The sequence below is a fragment of the Scatophagus argus genome, chromosome 1, assembly GCF_020382885.2.
Source record: "Scatophagus argus isolate fScaArg1 chromosome 1, fScaArg1.pri, whole genome shotgun sequence".
Classification (NCBI taxonomy): Eukaryota; Metazoa; Chordata; class Actinopteri; family Scatophagidae; genus Scatophagus; species Scatophagus argus.
Window position 1 is genome coordinate 18,842,235 of NC_058493.1, and position 18,119 is coordinate 18,860,353.

At 37.3% G+C, this 18,119-nt stretch overlaps 1 protein-coding gene across 1 annotated transcript; it reads left to right on the forward strand.

Moving 5' to 3' along the window:
* The first annotated feature begins 8,475 nt into the window (after positions 1 to 8,475).
* spi1b (Spi-1 proto-oncogene b) lies at positions 8,476 to 17,341 on the forward strand. Its single transcript, XM_046389203.1, has 5 exons — positions 8,476 to 8,862; positions 9,422 to 9,512; positions 10,775 to 10,971; positions 12,499 to 12,649; positions 14,261 to 17,341. Exons 1-5 carry the CDS (start codon positions 8,821 to 8,823, stop codon positions 14,572 to 14,574), a joined length of 795 nt encoding a protein of 264 aa, XP_046245159.1. The 5' UTR covers positions 8,476 to 8,820; the 3' UTR covers positions 14,575 to 17,341.
* The last annotated feature ends 778 nt before the right edge of the window (positions 17,342 to 18,119 follow it).

Here is an 18,119-nt window from a genome sequence, read left to right on the forward strand (position 1 = left end):
TTTTGCTTCCAGTAGTTCAACATCTCCCGTGGACACCTTCACAGCTCATGGATGGATGCTGTACAGAGAGCGATGGTAAGACCATCTGTGGTAGACTGTGGGCGTATCCTGACTTTCCTTATGTGTGCGCGCTGTTATGAGATGGTGCTTTAGTCTTACTTTGTGTATTGTAGGTATACAGTGTTGGGTTAATGAGCTGATAAATCTGTTAAACCCACAGTATTTACTCATATTTCATAATTTCAGCTTCAATTGTGATTTTTGATTATGTTTTAACTTAACTGAATTTGTTTATAATTAAAAGCCTGCTTTGCTCAAACATAAATATAAAACCAGACAGGCAGACATCAGTAAGATATTCAGTCATCAAATTTTATCTTGTATTTAATGTTTGATATGAGAGTTAGAAAAACAAATGCTTTACATTTTTTTTTTCCCGTTAAAGGCTTAAACATCTTGTGTGAACTTAAAATGTACAAATCAACAGGAGATGTGTGCACTTCAGTCAGTTTCATTTATTTAGGAGAGGTTATTGATGTATTTTTCTGTTTAAGCTGTCTTATGTGAGTTACTTCTGTTATACACCAAAATAAGTTATTACTCGCATGCAATCTATATATATAAAAAAACCCAGACTGTACAGACTGCCTGGGGATTTCTGTCTTTCTTTCTTTCTTTGGACAAAACTGTTTTTTATTCAACTGAATTACTCAACTAGCTCAGAAGAAATGGTGAGCGAAGACGATTACGAAATTTGAACACTGCCACAGGAGTTACAGAGTGTGGACATCAACCTGCAGTCATTCTGGTCAAACTGATGTTCTGCAGAGGAGGAGTGCAACACTTCCTGTTGCGACGTACCCTGTATCCTGTTTTCCACAGTCAGTGGTCATGCGTGTCATTCCCCCTCTGCGAGGCTGTGTGGGCACAATCTTGTGACCCTGTGCTGTGAATATTCTGAGAATGAGTTAAATTTCAAAGAACTCTGAATGTTACCAAAAAATAAAAAATGTAAACATATTCTTAAAAAAAGAAAAAAGTTTAATAGCACACTAAATGTATCCAGGTTTCTTGGGAAATGAATATGACTTTAGCTTGCTTAAAGATGGCAGGGCAGACTATGGTAAATAACAGATATATTTCATGTTTCTGATTTGAAGTTTCTGTAGCAGTACCCTTAACAGTTCCATTTGATAATTAGCAGACCGTGCTTCCTTCAGAATATTAGTAGCCTCTCAAAATAAGTGCAGACAAAGATAGTGATGAGAACATTGACACCTCAACACAACAGGCACAAAGATTCCAGGGGCCCAACTTTGTGACCAAGTAGTAAGAGGTGACAGTGTAACTGTTCAGTACTTGTGTGAGTTTTAACCATGAGAGATATGCATCTTGTCACTGCATTTAGACTGAAAACTGAGAAGTGCTCAGTTACACTCTGTGGTGGGACCAAACCAGAAAGCAAGACTTGGTCAGAGCTACAGCAGGTCACAAGTATGTAACTGTATGTTAGAAACTGTATTTTATACTGCATATCTCACCAGACCTGTTTTTATGGAGTGACAGGTGCTCGTTCAGTCATGTCTGGTGGACACGATGGCTCAGAGGAAAGAAGAGTAAACCTAACCATATACTAGATTCATATTTACTTTACATAAGTAAGAGAGGCATGAATTTTCTCTCTAAACTCTAAGAAAGCAGTGTATTTTCCAAAATGTTAGGCTATTAGTCCATCTTTGAAAATGTTAGTTAATAAAAGACTATACAACCCTGTTTTTGCAATTATATTAAATAAGAAATCCCACACTCTTTTTAGTATAAATTGAACTTTACTTTACTTTATACTTTATTGTCATTGTCAAGAAACAACAAGATAATATATAATGATCATCCAAACTGGCAAAATAAAAATGTAAAAAATGACTTTTTTGCAGTAATACTCACTTTTGCTCATCATTCAACACTGACTAATATTAGCTTGCATCAGAAAACTTTAGACGCTGTTGTTTAACAGCCAGTACATAGAATTTATGATCTCTCTCTACTTTTGTCATTACATTATGCAAGTGTATGGCCTTTTAATATTTTGTCTGAATGACTGCCTAGTAGTAATTCAGTTTTGAAATGACTGGAAATTATATTTTGACGTGTAAATGTCAAAATATATAGACCTAGTCTTAAAAATCTTAATTCAACATTTTGACTAATAGAAACTGATTCACGTATAGCTTTGATTTAATTATGGAAACCTGTAAATCAGTTGTTGACATCTAAAATTAAAATCTGACTAGTTATATAAAGAATTGTAGATATATAACTTAATTTGAAACAAACCAGCTGTAAGTTTTGCAACTATGTCGCTTTCCCCAAAATGTAGGCCAAATTGGGCGGAAATGTTCAGATGCTTTGAGCTGGTAGGAATTAAGAAGTACATAACTCTTCTCAAAAAAACAATCTCCAACCTATCTGCATCAAAATGTATGACTGAAAACAAAACTATAAACAGATACTGAAAAATTTCATTAAATCTCCAATCTTGAGCAGTTTCTTACATGGTGGGGAGGTAAACAAGACCATGATTAGACTTTGGTGTCAAAGGTTGTAGGTTTGAGCCTTTTGTGATGCAGAATGGATATTTTTCTGTGAGATCAGCTCTTGTGAAGCTCTGCAAAACATCTGATAATGACCCATTCATTTGAATCAGGTGTGATGGAACAAGAAAACATGAGAAACATGCAGTGCAACACTGAGAAATACTGGATTACAGACACATAGTTTCAAAGAATTTAATGAGTTTAAAACAGTTACGTTCAGCTAATGCACCTTCATGTATTTGTCATCACATTGTGTGAAGCCACTTCATAATTCCTGCCAGCTAAAAGTACTTCTCTGCATGCCCGTGGATAGTCTCATTCGTCCAGGTCATAGCTATCTCAAAGAGATTGAAACCAATGCAACTGGACTTGTCTTTGAAGATGTTTCGCCTCTCATCCAAGAGGCAGTTCAGGCTCATCAAGACTAGCCTCGTCTAAGTCTAGAGGCTTTATCAGTTCAGGCTCATCAAGACTAGCCTAGTTTAGTCCTGATGAGCATGAACTACTGAGGAGTCTTGGATGAGAGTCGAAACGTCTTCAAAGATATGTAACAGAGTCCAGTTGTGTTCGGTTCAGTCTCTTTGTGACACTTTTCTGTGCCTCTGGTGGCCAAGACGACGATGTGAGTTCAAGTACCAGGTGACATGACTTTCATGTTTGGTTCTGACAGTTACAAATGGATGCTCCTCCATTTGTCTTCCTATACTTTTCCTTTTTTTCCATCTTCCTTCAATTTCTCCATCTTCTTTCTCAAAATGTTAGGTTCCGACTCACTGCTGTGCTATGCGGCTTTATTACAATTGTATTTCAGGCATCAGAAATACAAGATAAAAATTCAAGATATGTGAAATTACATTCTTACTAAAGCCAACATATTAAGAATCTAATTTTGACGAGTCAGAGCTGAATTTTAAAGATATAGAATTTCATCTATGATAACTGTAATATAAGAAGAATTTTATATCTACAAGTAAGAAGTGAAAATTAAATTGTAGATATCTTTGATTAGAATTACTCCTCAAAATTATATTGCAAATATGCTGGCCTTGGATTCTAAGTAGTCAAAAAGCAGTTGTTGGTATCTACCACTGCTATTCTCACAACTGACTAAATGTTAAAAGTGCGTGCCACACACGTAGTAAGTACTACGGGCAAAATATAATCTTGTAAATAAGTTTAAGTGGTAATGTACTGTTATAACTGGTCAAAACAGAGCTAATTTTAAGTGCTTTATTATATTGTTGGCATCTGTAACAGTGGACCATTCATTAAAACCTCGCCATATGTTTTATAGATAAAATTTTAATTTGTAAAGAAACCTCTGACCATAGCTGAAGACTAAATGTGCTACAGTAAAATAAAGCATTTTATTCTTCTGAACTGTTGTAGAGTAGACATCATATACATTAGTAAAGTTGAAATACCCCAGCCTTTACTCAAGCAGTTAAGTAAAGGAGGTGAGTAAGTATCCATAGAGCGAATGTTAAAATTACATCCCACTACCACTACCACTACTTTGTGAGACCTCTCCTTTATTTTGTCAGCTGTGAACACAGCACAGTTGATGTGAATCAACACATCTCTGACACAGGCAGCTAAAATTGTACGTTGTGTGAGTTCTGCACACTTTTTTTTTCAATTGGAGTTCACAGTATTTCACAAATGTTCACATTATTGTGTCCAACACTGTGTTGAAGCTTGAAAGAGTCCGAAAATCCACCAGTGGCCCTCAAATTCATGCTGTATGGTTTTAATGGACTGCATTAGATTTGCAGTGTAGAATCATACACGACAAATGGAAAAATTTGGGAAAAACAATGCAGGACACGTGATTTGTCAGGGTAATGGTAGGGTAATGTTCACGGCCTTTTTATGATGATGCAATCTTCTTGCAGAAAGTTCAGGAAAAAAAAGAGTCAAAGACTTAACTGAACGCACTCCTTGCTTGAAATGAATGGTTCCCGATACTGTGCTGAGTTTTGAGAAAATCGTTTCAGTGTAATGAAGCCAAGAGTCTTCTCTGCTCTCTTCTGTTTACAGCAGTTTCCAGGATGTCTTACACAATAACGTCGATTATGTCACAATTTTCGGTTATCAGTAATGCCAAGCGTATGCACATCTATGTTTTATGCAGTACGCTGACATTAACATTATTTTACAAAGTCTCTAAATCTTTTTGTGAGAACCACTACAAAAAGTCTGGCTGGAGAAACGCAGCGACGTGACAGATTGAAACCATAAGGTCGTCATAGTCAAACACAATGCAAAAGAAAACTGCACCAACAAGACAACCAACCCCCCACAGAGTTCTGGATGATCCTGGCCATATGACACGTAAATGGATTCATTTAAAGGCAGCCTTCAAGGAACTGAATCTGAAAGACAAGTTTCCACTTCCCCATATGCCACTTTTGTTGTGCATGTACTGTATACTGTGCGTACTTCATTCCTCAGGCCGCCAGGAAGACAAAAACATTGAGACTAGAACAGTTTTACTTATAAATCAAATTTAATGGCGTCTTTAAAGTTTTTCAAAGGTTCACAGATTCAAAGCAGAGGACCAAATCAGATGTATATCATTTACCATTATATTAGATTCAAAGATTCCTTTGCAGGTTTGCTGGGGGATGGAGGGTCCACCTTGGATCGGTCATCATTTCATCACAGGACAAACGACCATTCACACTCACACCTGTGGGCAATAATTAACTGAACTGAATATCTTTGGACCTCGGGGCTTGTGGCTGGAGCAGCTGGAGGAAACACACAGAGAACATGCAAACTCCACACAGAAAGTCCACCTTCCTGCCTGTGTTGATGTCAAGCAAGGAGATTAAGCTGAAGCAGTAATTTTCACAGCAGAACATCACTTGAATTAAATAGGCCTGCACTTCTAAATTACAGTTTAGCTGGTGCAACAGTGATAAAATCAATATTTTCAATCCATTTTATTTTGACGATCTCTTCAGTTGATACCTACTGACCTACACTGTGTAATGCGGTTTACCAATTGAATCATTCTGTCAAACTGTTGTGAAAGTTTGTTGCATATTTTCCAAATAAAGCTGCATGCACAATTATGTTACTTCTTTACTTTTAGAGTGTGTGTGAAAGTCTTAAGGTTCAAAGCCAGTTTTGCCTAGCAGTCAAACCAAGACAGACACTGACAGAGCAGCACACTGACGAGTGCAAACAGATTCTCTCTTCTCACGCAATAATTTTTTTAATGTAGTTTTATGAAATTTTTACCCCACTGCATTTATTTTAAAGCTTCAGTTAGTCGGTTAGTTTGCAGATTCAGATTATTAATATAAAATATCAGAACGGATAAATCAAGATGTATTAATGTCTATACAACAGGATGTAAAATAATTTACCAGCTGCAACATTAAAGTTATGTACACATTCATGTGTGAATAATTATTATCCAATAATATAATGAATATTATTCTGGTCATTCTGCATATAAAATACTTTTACTTTTGGTACTTGAAGTATATTTTGATGGGAATGCTTTGGAATGCAGCACTTTTACACGCACAAGTATTTTAACAGTGTGATATCACTACTCTGAAAATGACAACACTGAGCTGTACATTAACTTCAATTTTATATTTGAATCAGTGTGGACACATACATTAGCATTGCACTACTGAGCTTGAATTAGTGTTTTGCCGTTAGTTGATATTTTAAAACCTCAACAGAGTTTGGACATAGAAAAAAACATTAATCAGTTTTAGCACTTTTCTGTCTTTTTTCTTCCTTTCAACATGAACAAAAAGTCACCATAAGAAAAGAAAAAAAAAAGAAACAAACAGTATCTCTACACTTAAAATAACAGCTATGGAAACAGTGTTTGGCTTGCTGCAGCTTACTGTGTATTAATACTCTTGGAAAATGCTACTGTGTCATCAGTTTTGCTCAGCCAGCTGTGATTAAGATGGGGTTGGTCAGTGCTGACCACCGTCTGTGTGGTTTTAACAGCTCTCCAAAAGGAGACTCTAAAGATCACAGTTCTCTGTGGGTTAATGAGGGCCATTTCACGTGATAAAAAACATCTGAAATTACAAAAAAAACATGAAAATGGCATCTAACTATGTTACAGTTTAGTTAAAAAGCAAGTGACACAATGTGCATGAGAACCACTATCTGCTGCAGCTCCATCAAGTCTTCCTGTGTGACTGATGTAGCTGACATAAAATATGAAGGTGGTATTTTGGAAAGCATTTGACCATGTTTTAAATGTGTAGATCTTAGCACCCATAATAAACCTCCTGAATGTGGTCAGAAGTTAAACATAACCTCAATATTTCAATCTTACAGAATGTAATATTTTCAGCGTGTTGCCTTATCACAAGGCTGCAGTCTTCCTCTTAAACAGGCGGTGCTAACAATATACACTCAGATTTGTGCTGCACTGTTACTGTACTACTCAACAGTTATCTTGGCATCTGAGGAATACACGGTACCTTCAGTTTTTACAGTTAGAAAGATACGTTCAGAAATTGGTAACCAACATATTTATTCACTAAACTTGTTTTTTGTTTTACCATGATGCTTTATGATTTTACAACAGACCAAACAATCAACCATAGTACATTGCATAACAAAGCATTACTGAACCAAACAGACTTTTGTTCTTACAGTATCTTTGCCTTCTGCTAATCATAATCTCCATTTACCTTAGTGTGGTCACAACACAGATACTGCACCTTCATCTTATCTTACAGCTGTGTATGTGTGTATAAATGTGTGTGTGTGTGTGTGTGTGTGTGTGTGTGTGTGTGTGTGTAGTGCATGATTATATTACCCACTGGGGACCTTTTCCAGTATAAACACAGACCTTGTCAGGACCTGAGCCTGGTTCTAATGAGGTAAAAAAAAATCTTTTCTGATGTCCTTGTTAGGATTAGGAATAAGTCATGAATTAATTTTAGGTTAGGGTTAGGGTTAGACATGAACTGGTTATGGCTATGATTATGGGTAGGAATGGAAATCCTTGAAAAGTCCTTGAAAGGATATGTGAAAAAACCTGTGTTGACATTTTTTCCTTTACAAACTTTTGTTTGCATCAAATGTTTCAGTTATTTTGCTACAGTGTAAACTTACAGTCTGTTAGTTTCACAGCTGCAGAACCAGCAGCATTGTTGTTTACAATGTGACCCACTGTGACACACAGAGTTTTGTACATTGTCACAGTAAACTACTGTAAACGCTCTTCAGCGTAACAGGTTTTCGCTAGAGTTCTCTTAATGCTTCATAATGCTCTCTTATTGCCACTCATTGAGTGCTTAAACATGCACGGTCAACAAAGCAATTTTGACTCTTCTTGTTCTGTTTGCTGGCTATAATGCACAGTATGTTATAAAGTCAGTGAACTCGGAACTGTTATTGTAAGAATACTAATGAATGTGGTAACACTTTGGTGAGAATTTATTAACAATTAAAGTATTTTACTATGTTGTCATTAATGTTAACATAATAACAATATTATGTTTATGGACTAAGTCTATGATTATGTTTATCGACTAAGTCTTAAAAAACATATTAATAAATATTTGATAAACCATTTATGTTTAAACACCACTTACAACTACTAGCCGTTATGGCCTATTTAGCAGCAACCACATTTTTCCGTAAATGACTCTATTGCTGTTGAGACTAAAGCCTGGCTTAAATTCAATAAAAAAATATTGTAGAAAACCCAGGAATTGATTAAAATTAAGCAAGCTAAAAATATTACATATTGAACAGATCACTGCACCCTGTGTTTATCACATCATTTAGGGGGGAGAAACTGACAGTGAGGAAAACCCTTCAAGATGATTGGCTGCCAAAAGGAGGGGACAGTTTATAGACTCTGATAAATGTGGAGTTTTGTGGTCTCCCTTGACAAATCATCAATGGCCAGGAACCTTTAGCAGACACACTCTATTGCTCCCACCCACAGAAATTTTACAGAAGTCAAAAGTTCCTTTTTCATTTTACAGTCACACAGCGGGCCTTGTTCATTTCGTTTTATTTAACAAAGCCATAGGCCTGTGAGTGTAGTTAAGATCATAAGTGTGTGCTATACAGTAGGAGAGAGAGAGACATTTTTTGACTTTCGTTGAGTGAGAGGAAATTTTGAAACATTGTGCAATGGTGCCGCAAAAGTTTTGAAAGGTTGTCAGAGTGTTTGGCCAGCAAAGCGTCTGAGAGCCGGTTCGTTGGAGAAGAGGTCTCCATGTTGCATCCATACAGAATGGAGAGCTACCTCGTCCCTCCCGTGAGTATTGTTTATTTTCTTATTATTTAAGCCCTCAGGAGACTTTCCAGCATCTGACGGTCTAAAAGAGCTGCTTCGGAGGTTTGTTTTTAAAGCAGCATTAAACAGAAACTTGTTTGACAGTTGAGAAGATGTGGACAACAGGAATTATTTCAGATTAGATGACTTAATGTGGGTTCAACTTCAATGTGAGTACAGGACACAAAGTGTAGAAAGAGTCTTTTATACTACTGGAAACATGAAAATGAAACTTGAGAGTTCTCAAGAGTTTCAGAACAGTAGTGGTTAAAAAAAGTATTCATTCTAACATGAACATTATTAAAACTATAACGCTAACGTTTCTTCTGATTTACAAACTTGAATGTATTTGTAGCGAATATGAACATTTCATAACAGACAGATGATGAGCATTATTATTTCCTTTGAAGGATTAGACGTGTAATGATATAGTATATGTTGTCTGCACCCTACACGCCTTCCAGTCAGAGGAGATGAAGACTTATTTTTCTATTTTTGTCCTGATATTTGTAGCTGAAACTGTTTTTATTTTGACTTGCAGCACTCAGAAGAAATGTATGATCCTGAGATCTACAGGCATCCAATTTCAGAGTATTATAATTCTTATGTCCTAGATGCAGATTTCCAGGCAGGTGAGTTTTACTTCATTGTTTACTTCTCTTCATGTGAACACCGTTGTAATTTAAACTGCAACTAGTTCTGTCAAATTGAATCTAATTTTTAAATGTTTAAATTAAAGAAGTTTTAAAATGCATTAAAAAAAAAAATCCAAATAACACAAACTCAACCTGCTGTCATAAATCTTGTTTTCCTCCCTGTTTTCTTCATTAAAAAAAATACTGACACTTTAGTCTTTCAGTCAATCTATACTTTAAATTAATCACCATGACCTGATGTGGTGACACAGACTTTTCTGGTGTATCTAAGGCTACATAAAAAGCCTGTAGCGTCTGCAGCTGGAGCGCACCACATTAGGGTGTATGGAACACAGGAAACAGATGCCATTTCTTTCGACTGCTACAACTACAGACATAGAACAACTTTCGCCCCATGGGGTTTTGTTGATACATGAGAGGTGCTTTACTTTCTCTTGTAATCAACTGCTTTGAATACTGCACCAAAACAATCTAAATTGGGAAGAAATATTTTTCCTGGCCTAACAGCCGACTGACAAAACTTCCATTGTCGTTGTGATAAATATATCTAACATCTGAGATCTCAGTATCTCACGTCTGCATCTTATACCCTTAAAAACAGAAGTTTAGGCTCTACGAAAATTAGTATACTGAAGAATTATTTGACAGTGTCACAGCAGATGAATGACATGGCTGAATTAGGATTATGCACTAAAGTCTTTAGTGTCTTGCATGTGAAATATTTGTTCGCTTCTATTTGGCTCTCCCTTGTTTCCATGATTTAAAAATATGTACAACTTAAACTTGAGAGTTAATTTGTTTAATGATTTTGTTAAGTTCTTAAATGCATTCTGGAGATTAAAAAAAAAAAAAAAAAAAGGTCAAGGACAACATGAGAGAGAGAGAGTGCAAATTCAAAGTCAACGGCTGTGGCGACACTGCAAGTGTGGCAAGAAACAGGAAAGAGCTTCATGCTGAATTCTCTTTTATTCTCCTCATTTAACCGAGTTTATGCAAACTCAAGCACTATGAGTAAGCATCTCACTGTCAAATCCATTTGCGTTTGACGTGTTAGTGATAAATTTTCATAGACATAAGTGCTTCATGAAATCATTTTAATGACCTTCTCATGGCTTTTGTGCGAAGCTGGTTGCTCGATTTAACTTCACGGGGCCTCCTCTCTGTGACTTTCTTCTTGTGATTGTAAGACACAACTTAAAGCTGTGGCCATTATGTTGTTTCACACCTTCTCTATTTAGATCACTGGGACTATCACACTCACCCTCACGTACACCCTGCAGAGTTTGAAAACCTTCAAGAGACCAACTTCACAGAGCTTCAGAGTGTGCAGGCTCTCCACCCACCCAGCCTCATACGACACGAGGCCATGCGATATGATGCAGAAAACCTGCTCGATCCAAATCTTGGGGCACATTCACATGTGTTACAGCCACCAGTAAGTCCTTCTGTCAGCCAATAATATATACATATATATATATATATGTATATATATAAAATGAACGCACCTGTAATACGTCACATAGTGGTACACACAGCAAACAAACAGCTATCAGTGTAAATCTAATTAAAATGCAAGAACTAAAGAACTGAAATAAGGTTTTTGCGCATGTGTGTCATTAGAGCTACTTCTGATGGTGCTGTGTAGCTGTTTCATTAGTCAGAGGCCTCACTGTAATGATGATGATTACTCATTGTTGGAGTGATGACTTAAGTGAGGCTTCCCTGAACATAGTGTAGTATTAATTTTACTCATAGTACAAGGTTGTCAGTGATTTTGGCGTTGAGGTATAAAAATGAAATAACAACGAACGATTTTCAGTTGGTTCATAAAAAATATCACTAAGGAGTTTTATGACCTACAGCATCATGTCCAACTATGCCTGAGAATCCCCGGTTTTCCCTTTAGCTCACTGCAGACATTTTTAAACTCACCATAAATGTTTGGTTTCAAATCAGACGGTGACATTCAGGGACTTGAGGCCTTTTATGGTTCTGTGACAGAAATCAGGAAGTGAGTCTTTGAGCTACACACAATTTTTTTTTTTTTTTTGTTAAGGGTTTTTTGTTTAAATTTTCAGTTCAAAAAGGACAGTTTCTTTGAGTAGGGTCAGCTAAGATCGCTCAGTTTCACAAGTGCAAGCCTCACCTCTCCAGCTGTCAGCGAGTAAACAGACGTGACACTGGGCAACCTTTGTGTTCATACCTAAAGAAACCTATAAAGGTCACCAAGACTTTTCTCTTCACCGGTGAATCTCAGTTTGCTTAAGGACTTAAGCACAAGAAATGTGTAATTTCAGTGACGCTACTTGTGTTTTTGCTGTTTGTATCCATCACAAAGAACCCACAAAGCACATGTGCTCACGGATCACATGATGGTTTTTGTGTGAGAGGTGAAGTGAAATTTCCCTTGTGAAAAACAGACTGCCATTTTTGTAATGGGAGAATGTGTTGGAACGAGAAAAGAAAAGCTGTTAATGCATCAATTGAAATGTGATATGAGAATACAATGTGAAAAAAAAAAAAAACTGTTCACACATGGAATTCACAAATAGGTTTCCACCACTGACTGTTTTTGTAAAGGATGTAAAGTGTTGCCCACCCAGGCATACAATGATAGCAGCGTCACACACATCACAGCTCATGCAGAGAAAGGCTCTTTCACTTGCATGAGAGGATTTCAGTGCAGAATATGTGTCTGATATTAGCCACAGTATAATGTGAGTGTATGTGAGTAGAAACATAGTCTCTCTGAAACACATGTAACTCGTGAGTCATGGCTGTTTGAAAACGAAAATAAAAATGCATAAAAAAGTATTTGTTTGAAAATGTAAGGAGGAGGATGAGATATGAAAATAATCACTGGTGGGAGTAATAATCATTGCATTTAATAGTGTCAGTACCACACAACAAAACTTCATATGCGGATAATTAATTTTGACTCTTGCTGTCTCCTGTGTTGCAGGTAGCCTTCTTCCCTCGGCCTGTGTATCCCACCCACATGTCCCAGCGCAGCTCAGACGATGAGGAACACGGAGACCAAAGTCCCCCGCTGGAGGTATCTGATGAGGAGTGTCTGAGAGATCGAGGCCCCTATGTGACACCTGGAGATTTGGGTAAGGAACCATATTTAGAGGCAATTTCCAGCTGTACTGTATGTACAGTGAGTGAGCACTTGCGGTTCTTTACTGAGCAGTTAACACGGATACTTTAAGACACACCAGCTATGCGGGCCATGTGAAGACTCTCAGTCATCCAGCTCATGGTATATCTAGAAGCACAAAGTCATGGGACTTAAATTTTTAAATCTCAACATGTGTGGAGTTGCTTTGGTATTGAATTATGTCTAAGTTGCCATTACAGCTCTTCTAAATACTCCTCTCTTTATAACAGGCCTTTGTTGTTTTCCTCACATTGGGATGGTTGAGGTTTGACATTAAGTCATGTCAGCTTTGTGTTCTGCTGACAATTTAAGATACACTTTAAGGATGAGCTACTAGTTGCACAACTGCTTTGACAATTGCTGGTCATGCATCTTCAAAGGAAGTGGGCTCACAAGATAAAGTGGTTGTTCATCTGTTATAAACTAGACCGCTCATGGTAGCTAAGACTGTATTTTTACAATGGATTGCAGAAATAATCCAGAAGATGTACAGGAAGAATGGAAGGCTGTCCCTAGTGGAACCTTTGGGGCCGTGGTTCCCCCCTTTCAGAGATTTGTGGAGGGACTTTGTCTATTTTAATTTGGTGCTCGGCACAAATGTTGTTGAACCCAGCCCTCGATGTTGTATTTCTGTCTATTTTTAGTATTGATTCTTTAACCAGCAGCTACATGTTGAATATTTAACATAAGACAGAGCACACATTGCACAGAGTGAGTGGTAAGGCCTGTGCTGTGGTGCGCAAAATTGCCCAGTTGTACAATTTCTTTGACCAACTGCATAATGATAGTCAGGTTTTAGTGAAGAATGAGCTCCAGACCCAGTTTCCAAAGACCTCTGGTCAAGTGCAAACTCCTGACCGGATGTGTTCACCAACGGCAGTGTCATTCTGGTTTGTACTCACATATATTAACACTTGTGCCAGTGTTGCTGCTTTACAGTGTCTTTATAACACCATGTATCTTTGTTAACAGCTCAGTTGTTTTTTTCTTTTCTTTTTTTTTATTAAAGTCAGAATGTCAGTGGTACCAACTGTGTTCAGGATTTCTTTTGAAGAAATTTAAAGTTACAGTTACAGTTACAGTGAAATGTCTATTATCTTTTACTAGTTCTGCTGTAACGGGACAGATGCCAAACAGTGTGAAAAACTATACACCGCCACAAGTCTTATCTTGTCTTAATATCACTATTTAAAAAACAGTCAGGATATCAGAAGCTGGGTTTATGGTGTAGCACCATGACAATGTGGAAGATGCTAAAAAGATGAGTCATAGAAGGTTACATCTACCAGTGTTTCTTAGAATTTTAGAGTTGACTCATTGTCATTGGCTGTCCTTCATGCTGCTTTTTTGTTACTGATTTCCCTCATGTCTGGGATTTCTCTAACTTACATGATTGGTTTATATGGTTGAAACTAACAAAAGAAAGGGTTTGGACCTCTCCATCTATAGGGTCACAATGCCATGGCAAATAAAGGGAGTTTATGCTGGTTTGAATGTGATAGAATTGCAAGGTGCATATCGGTTGAAAATTAGTAATGGTGCAACTCTCTGATGTTTCCAAAAGGCAACAAAAAGAAGATCCGTTTGTACCAGTTCCTGTTGGACCTTTTAAGGAGCGGCGATATGAAGGACAGTATCTGGTGGGTGGACAGAGACAAAGGGACATTCCAGTTTTCTTCCAAACACAAGGAGGCTCTCGCACATCGCTGGGGAATCCAGAAGGGAAATCGCAAAAAAATGACCTATCAGAAGATGGCACGTGCGTTGCGCAACTATGGCAAAACTGGAGAGGTGAAAAAGATAAAGAAGAAGCTGACATACCAGTTCAGTGATGAGGTACTGGGGAAGAGCCACCTGGAGAGAAAACCATTTGTGTAGATAGGAGGGATACTGAAATGTATCTGAAATGTAAGATTTGCTCATGACAGGTGTTGACAGTGGAGGTGCAGTTTCTGGTGTTAGATGCTGAATCAACCGTGCTGATCTGAATAGCATTTTGTGAGTAACCCCATTACTGCTGTACAGTGGGATCAAGATACTATCTAATGAGGTAAATAAGTATGAAACAAGAGAATAAATCCCAAAAGACTCTTCCTGTGTAACATGGCATGTTTGGAGTCCACTTCCTAAGTGTCCTAGCAGAGAAGAAATAACCTAGAAAGCACAGTTTGACTTTTTGTCTGAATGTCTGGATAACAAAATACTTTAAGGTAGCAGAACAAATCATGAAAATGTGTAACCTATCATTTGTAAATGTGTACAGAGGTTTGTGAATGTGTACTCAGACTTGAAAAAGCATTACAAGTTTTTGTGAACATTGTTTCCTGTAGCCTCCCTGAAAGATGTAAAACCTACCCTTTTAAACCCCAGCCACAGCTGGAGGGGGGTGGAGGGTGGTAAACTGCTTTGGAGTGCAGCAGTTTCTACTCAGTTGGAACTGCTAGTCACATGATGGTAGCACTCAGAGAGATGTTTGTGCTACACATATAACAGAAAATAACAACAGCGTGGCACATGTTCAACTACTATCATGTATTAAACTATTAGGTCGAATACACACCAGTACACTCCAGATACACACAGATAAAACTAATAAAATGTAATACATTCAGTCTAACAGACACACCGCACACCTTAAATTTAACAGCGCCACAAACATCATCAACCATAATAAGCATAAAGTTGAATCAGTGCCTGTTGAAAAGAGTTTCAACAGGAACTTCATGAAGGTGGGATATATTGGAGGGCTGTTGCCTTAGACCGCATTAGTTTTAGCTACTGAGTGCATGTTATAAAAGCCACTGACAGCAGTTGGCCTCAGCAAAGAGAAAAGCAAATACCCAAGCATTAAAGAAAGCATAAGAAACCTTTTAGTGTACAGTGCGCGCTGGGTTAGTGACTTCATTTTGAAATGAATGCTCGATATGTACAAGGTGCAAACCTGTTAATGGACAGGATGCATCAGCTTTAAAACAACAACACCACTATGAGCCCACATGAACATCTACAGTGACTGTGCTCTGTAAACCAGAGATCTCAGCATTTTACAGGTCAGAACATATCCACAAATCTCTGATCACATTTCCATATCTATAGCTTATGCATTTTATTTATTTATTTTTTGTGATTTTTTTTAAGTTAAAAAAAGAAAAAATCAAAAACATTTTGGTAAATGCACATATTGGCTTTACCAAGATAAGATGATTGATACTACATCTCATGTATGTATGGTAGATATGAAGCTATGGCCAGCAGCTACCTTAGCTTGGTATTAAGATTGGGAAGCAGGTGGGGAAATGCCCAGCTGGACTCTTTCAAAGTGTGACAAAATCTGTCTTCTAGCACCCCTAAAGCTCACTGATAATACTGCACCTTCTTTATTTAATATGGACAAAAACGTAAAGGCAAGTGGTTTCAGTGGTTTTGCAGGGAGTGATTTTCTGGACTCATTCTTGCGTGGGAGCAGTGACTTCCTGGAGTCTTGCTGTCACTGTGAGCTTTTCATTAGATGAGCAGACACTTGTTCTAACTTCTTAATTTATGAGTGTGGAATCAATCCTCTCATGTAACTACTGTAATAAAAACAAATAACCGTACTTCCCAAAATGTCAAACTACTCCTTTCATGACTACGACTGATAGAGTTTAGTCGAAAAGGCAAGGGGAAAGAAAGAAGGGAAAACATGCAAACATGTTACAGGACATGCGTCTTAGACCTGAGGTCGCTGAGACGCCCACTATTTTTAAACACACATACACACACATACACACATATAAAAGTGCATATTTTATTTGGAAATGTCTTTTTACCCATTTTCAATGTTAAAGTCATTTTTTCATGACATGTAACCACTATTTGTCCTCAGAGAGTTCATGGTTTGAAACTTAACACACTTCTTCCTGTTGTGTTTGACTTTCTGAAGACATGCTTAAGTTCTCTGTAAACCCTTGATAATACTTCTGTATGCAAATATCAACATGGCAATTTCATATTTAAAGCATCAAGCATCAAGCACACACAGAAGTGACTGATGAAATAAGATCGTGATGTTTCTTTTTCTTCATTTCTTTGCTTCTTCTTCATTTTTTTTTTTTTTACCGATAACCTTAAAATTATGACTAAGAATTGCTTGTAAAAATAAATTGTTCATAAATGAATGTGCAGTGTAACTGTATTACATATTGGAGGTAAAACACTGAAAAAAAGAAGAAAAAGAGATTAACATTGTGTACAATTGTATAGCTTTAGAATTATTTTTGTTGTTGATAACCCTCACCTTTCATTCAAGCTATAAAGATAACAGATGACTGTGAGGAACAATAAGGTTAATACCGGGTGGAGGGGTGAAGTGTGCTGTCACCCACTTCTTGTATATGTCCGCCTGCAGATCCTGACGCAGTGCAGGCACCAGGTCTCCGCTCACGAGGGGCGTGGCACGTCTGGATCTTCCAGGTTAATACTCTATAATACAGTTGTGTATCCAGCTGTTTTTCTCTGCGTTGAATACTGTTGTTTTTTTAAATGTACTGTTCATGTAATAACGACTTATTTCTGTATTTTTGTGTCATGAGGATAGTTTCTGTTTCCTGCCCATGATGAAGTGTTTCATTCGTCATATTTCGAGAATAAAGCATTTTTAAGCAGATTTACAGAGAACTTTTGAAATGCCAGTCAACTTCACTGTCATTGCACCTCTCCTTCAGTAAAAAAGAAAAAAACAAATCACTCAGTTAGTGACAACAATTCAAAACCACTTTAACAGATGGAATTTAGCTAAGAAAATATAATTAAACAACACTAAAAAATCTCAAATGAGATCAAATATTAATACAAATATGTAATACAAAAATGTTGTAATGTTGTACAAAGGAGTAAAAAGTTGCAAAAATGTAACATGCAGTGTGCAAAGATGAAAAGCACCTGAGAGCCAGCAGCTCCCCTCACTGGTCAGACTGTAACTGATAGCCATAACTGACAGATGACGAGATTAAAAGAGATGGCTATGAATACAACACAATAGAATACAGTGCAACACAATATAACTTGACCAGAGTAGGATAATCAGTCTCGCCGTAGAAAACAATATCAGATCATGTACATAAAAACAGTTAAGACCACACGCACACTTGGTAGCTGATGGTTTATATTATTTACTTACATCCATCGAAAAAAGAAAGAAGAGGCTTAGAAAAGTATGTCAGATAAACTAACACTTTTTCAGAGTTAAGGTTCAGTAAGTACATTCCACTGATGCAAGAAGACTGCAGGGTTGGCAAGACTGGACATGGTGGAATGCAGAAACAACACATAAGCTGTCTACTGAAATTGGTTTCTGTATAAATCTGATCATGCTAATCACATACAACATAAAATCATTCTTCACACAGCTCAGGAAGTCCCAGCAGCAACACATGCGGCTTTAA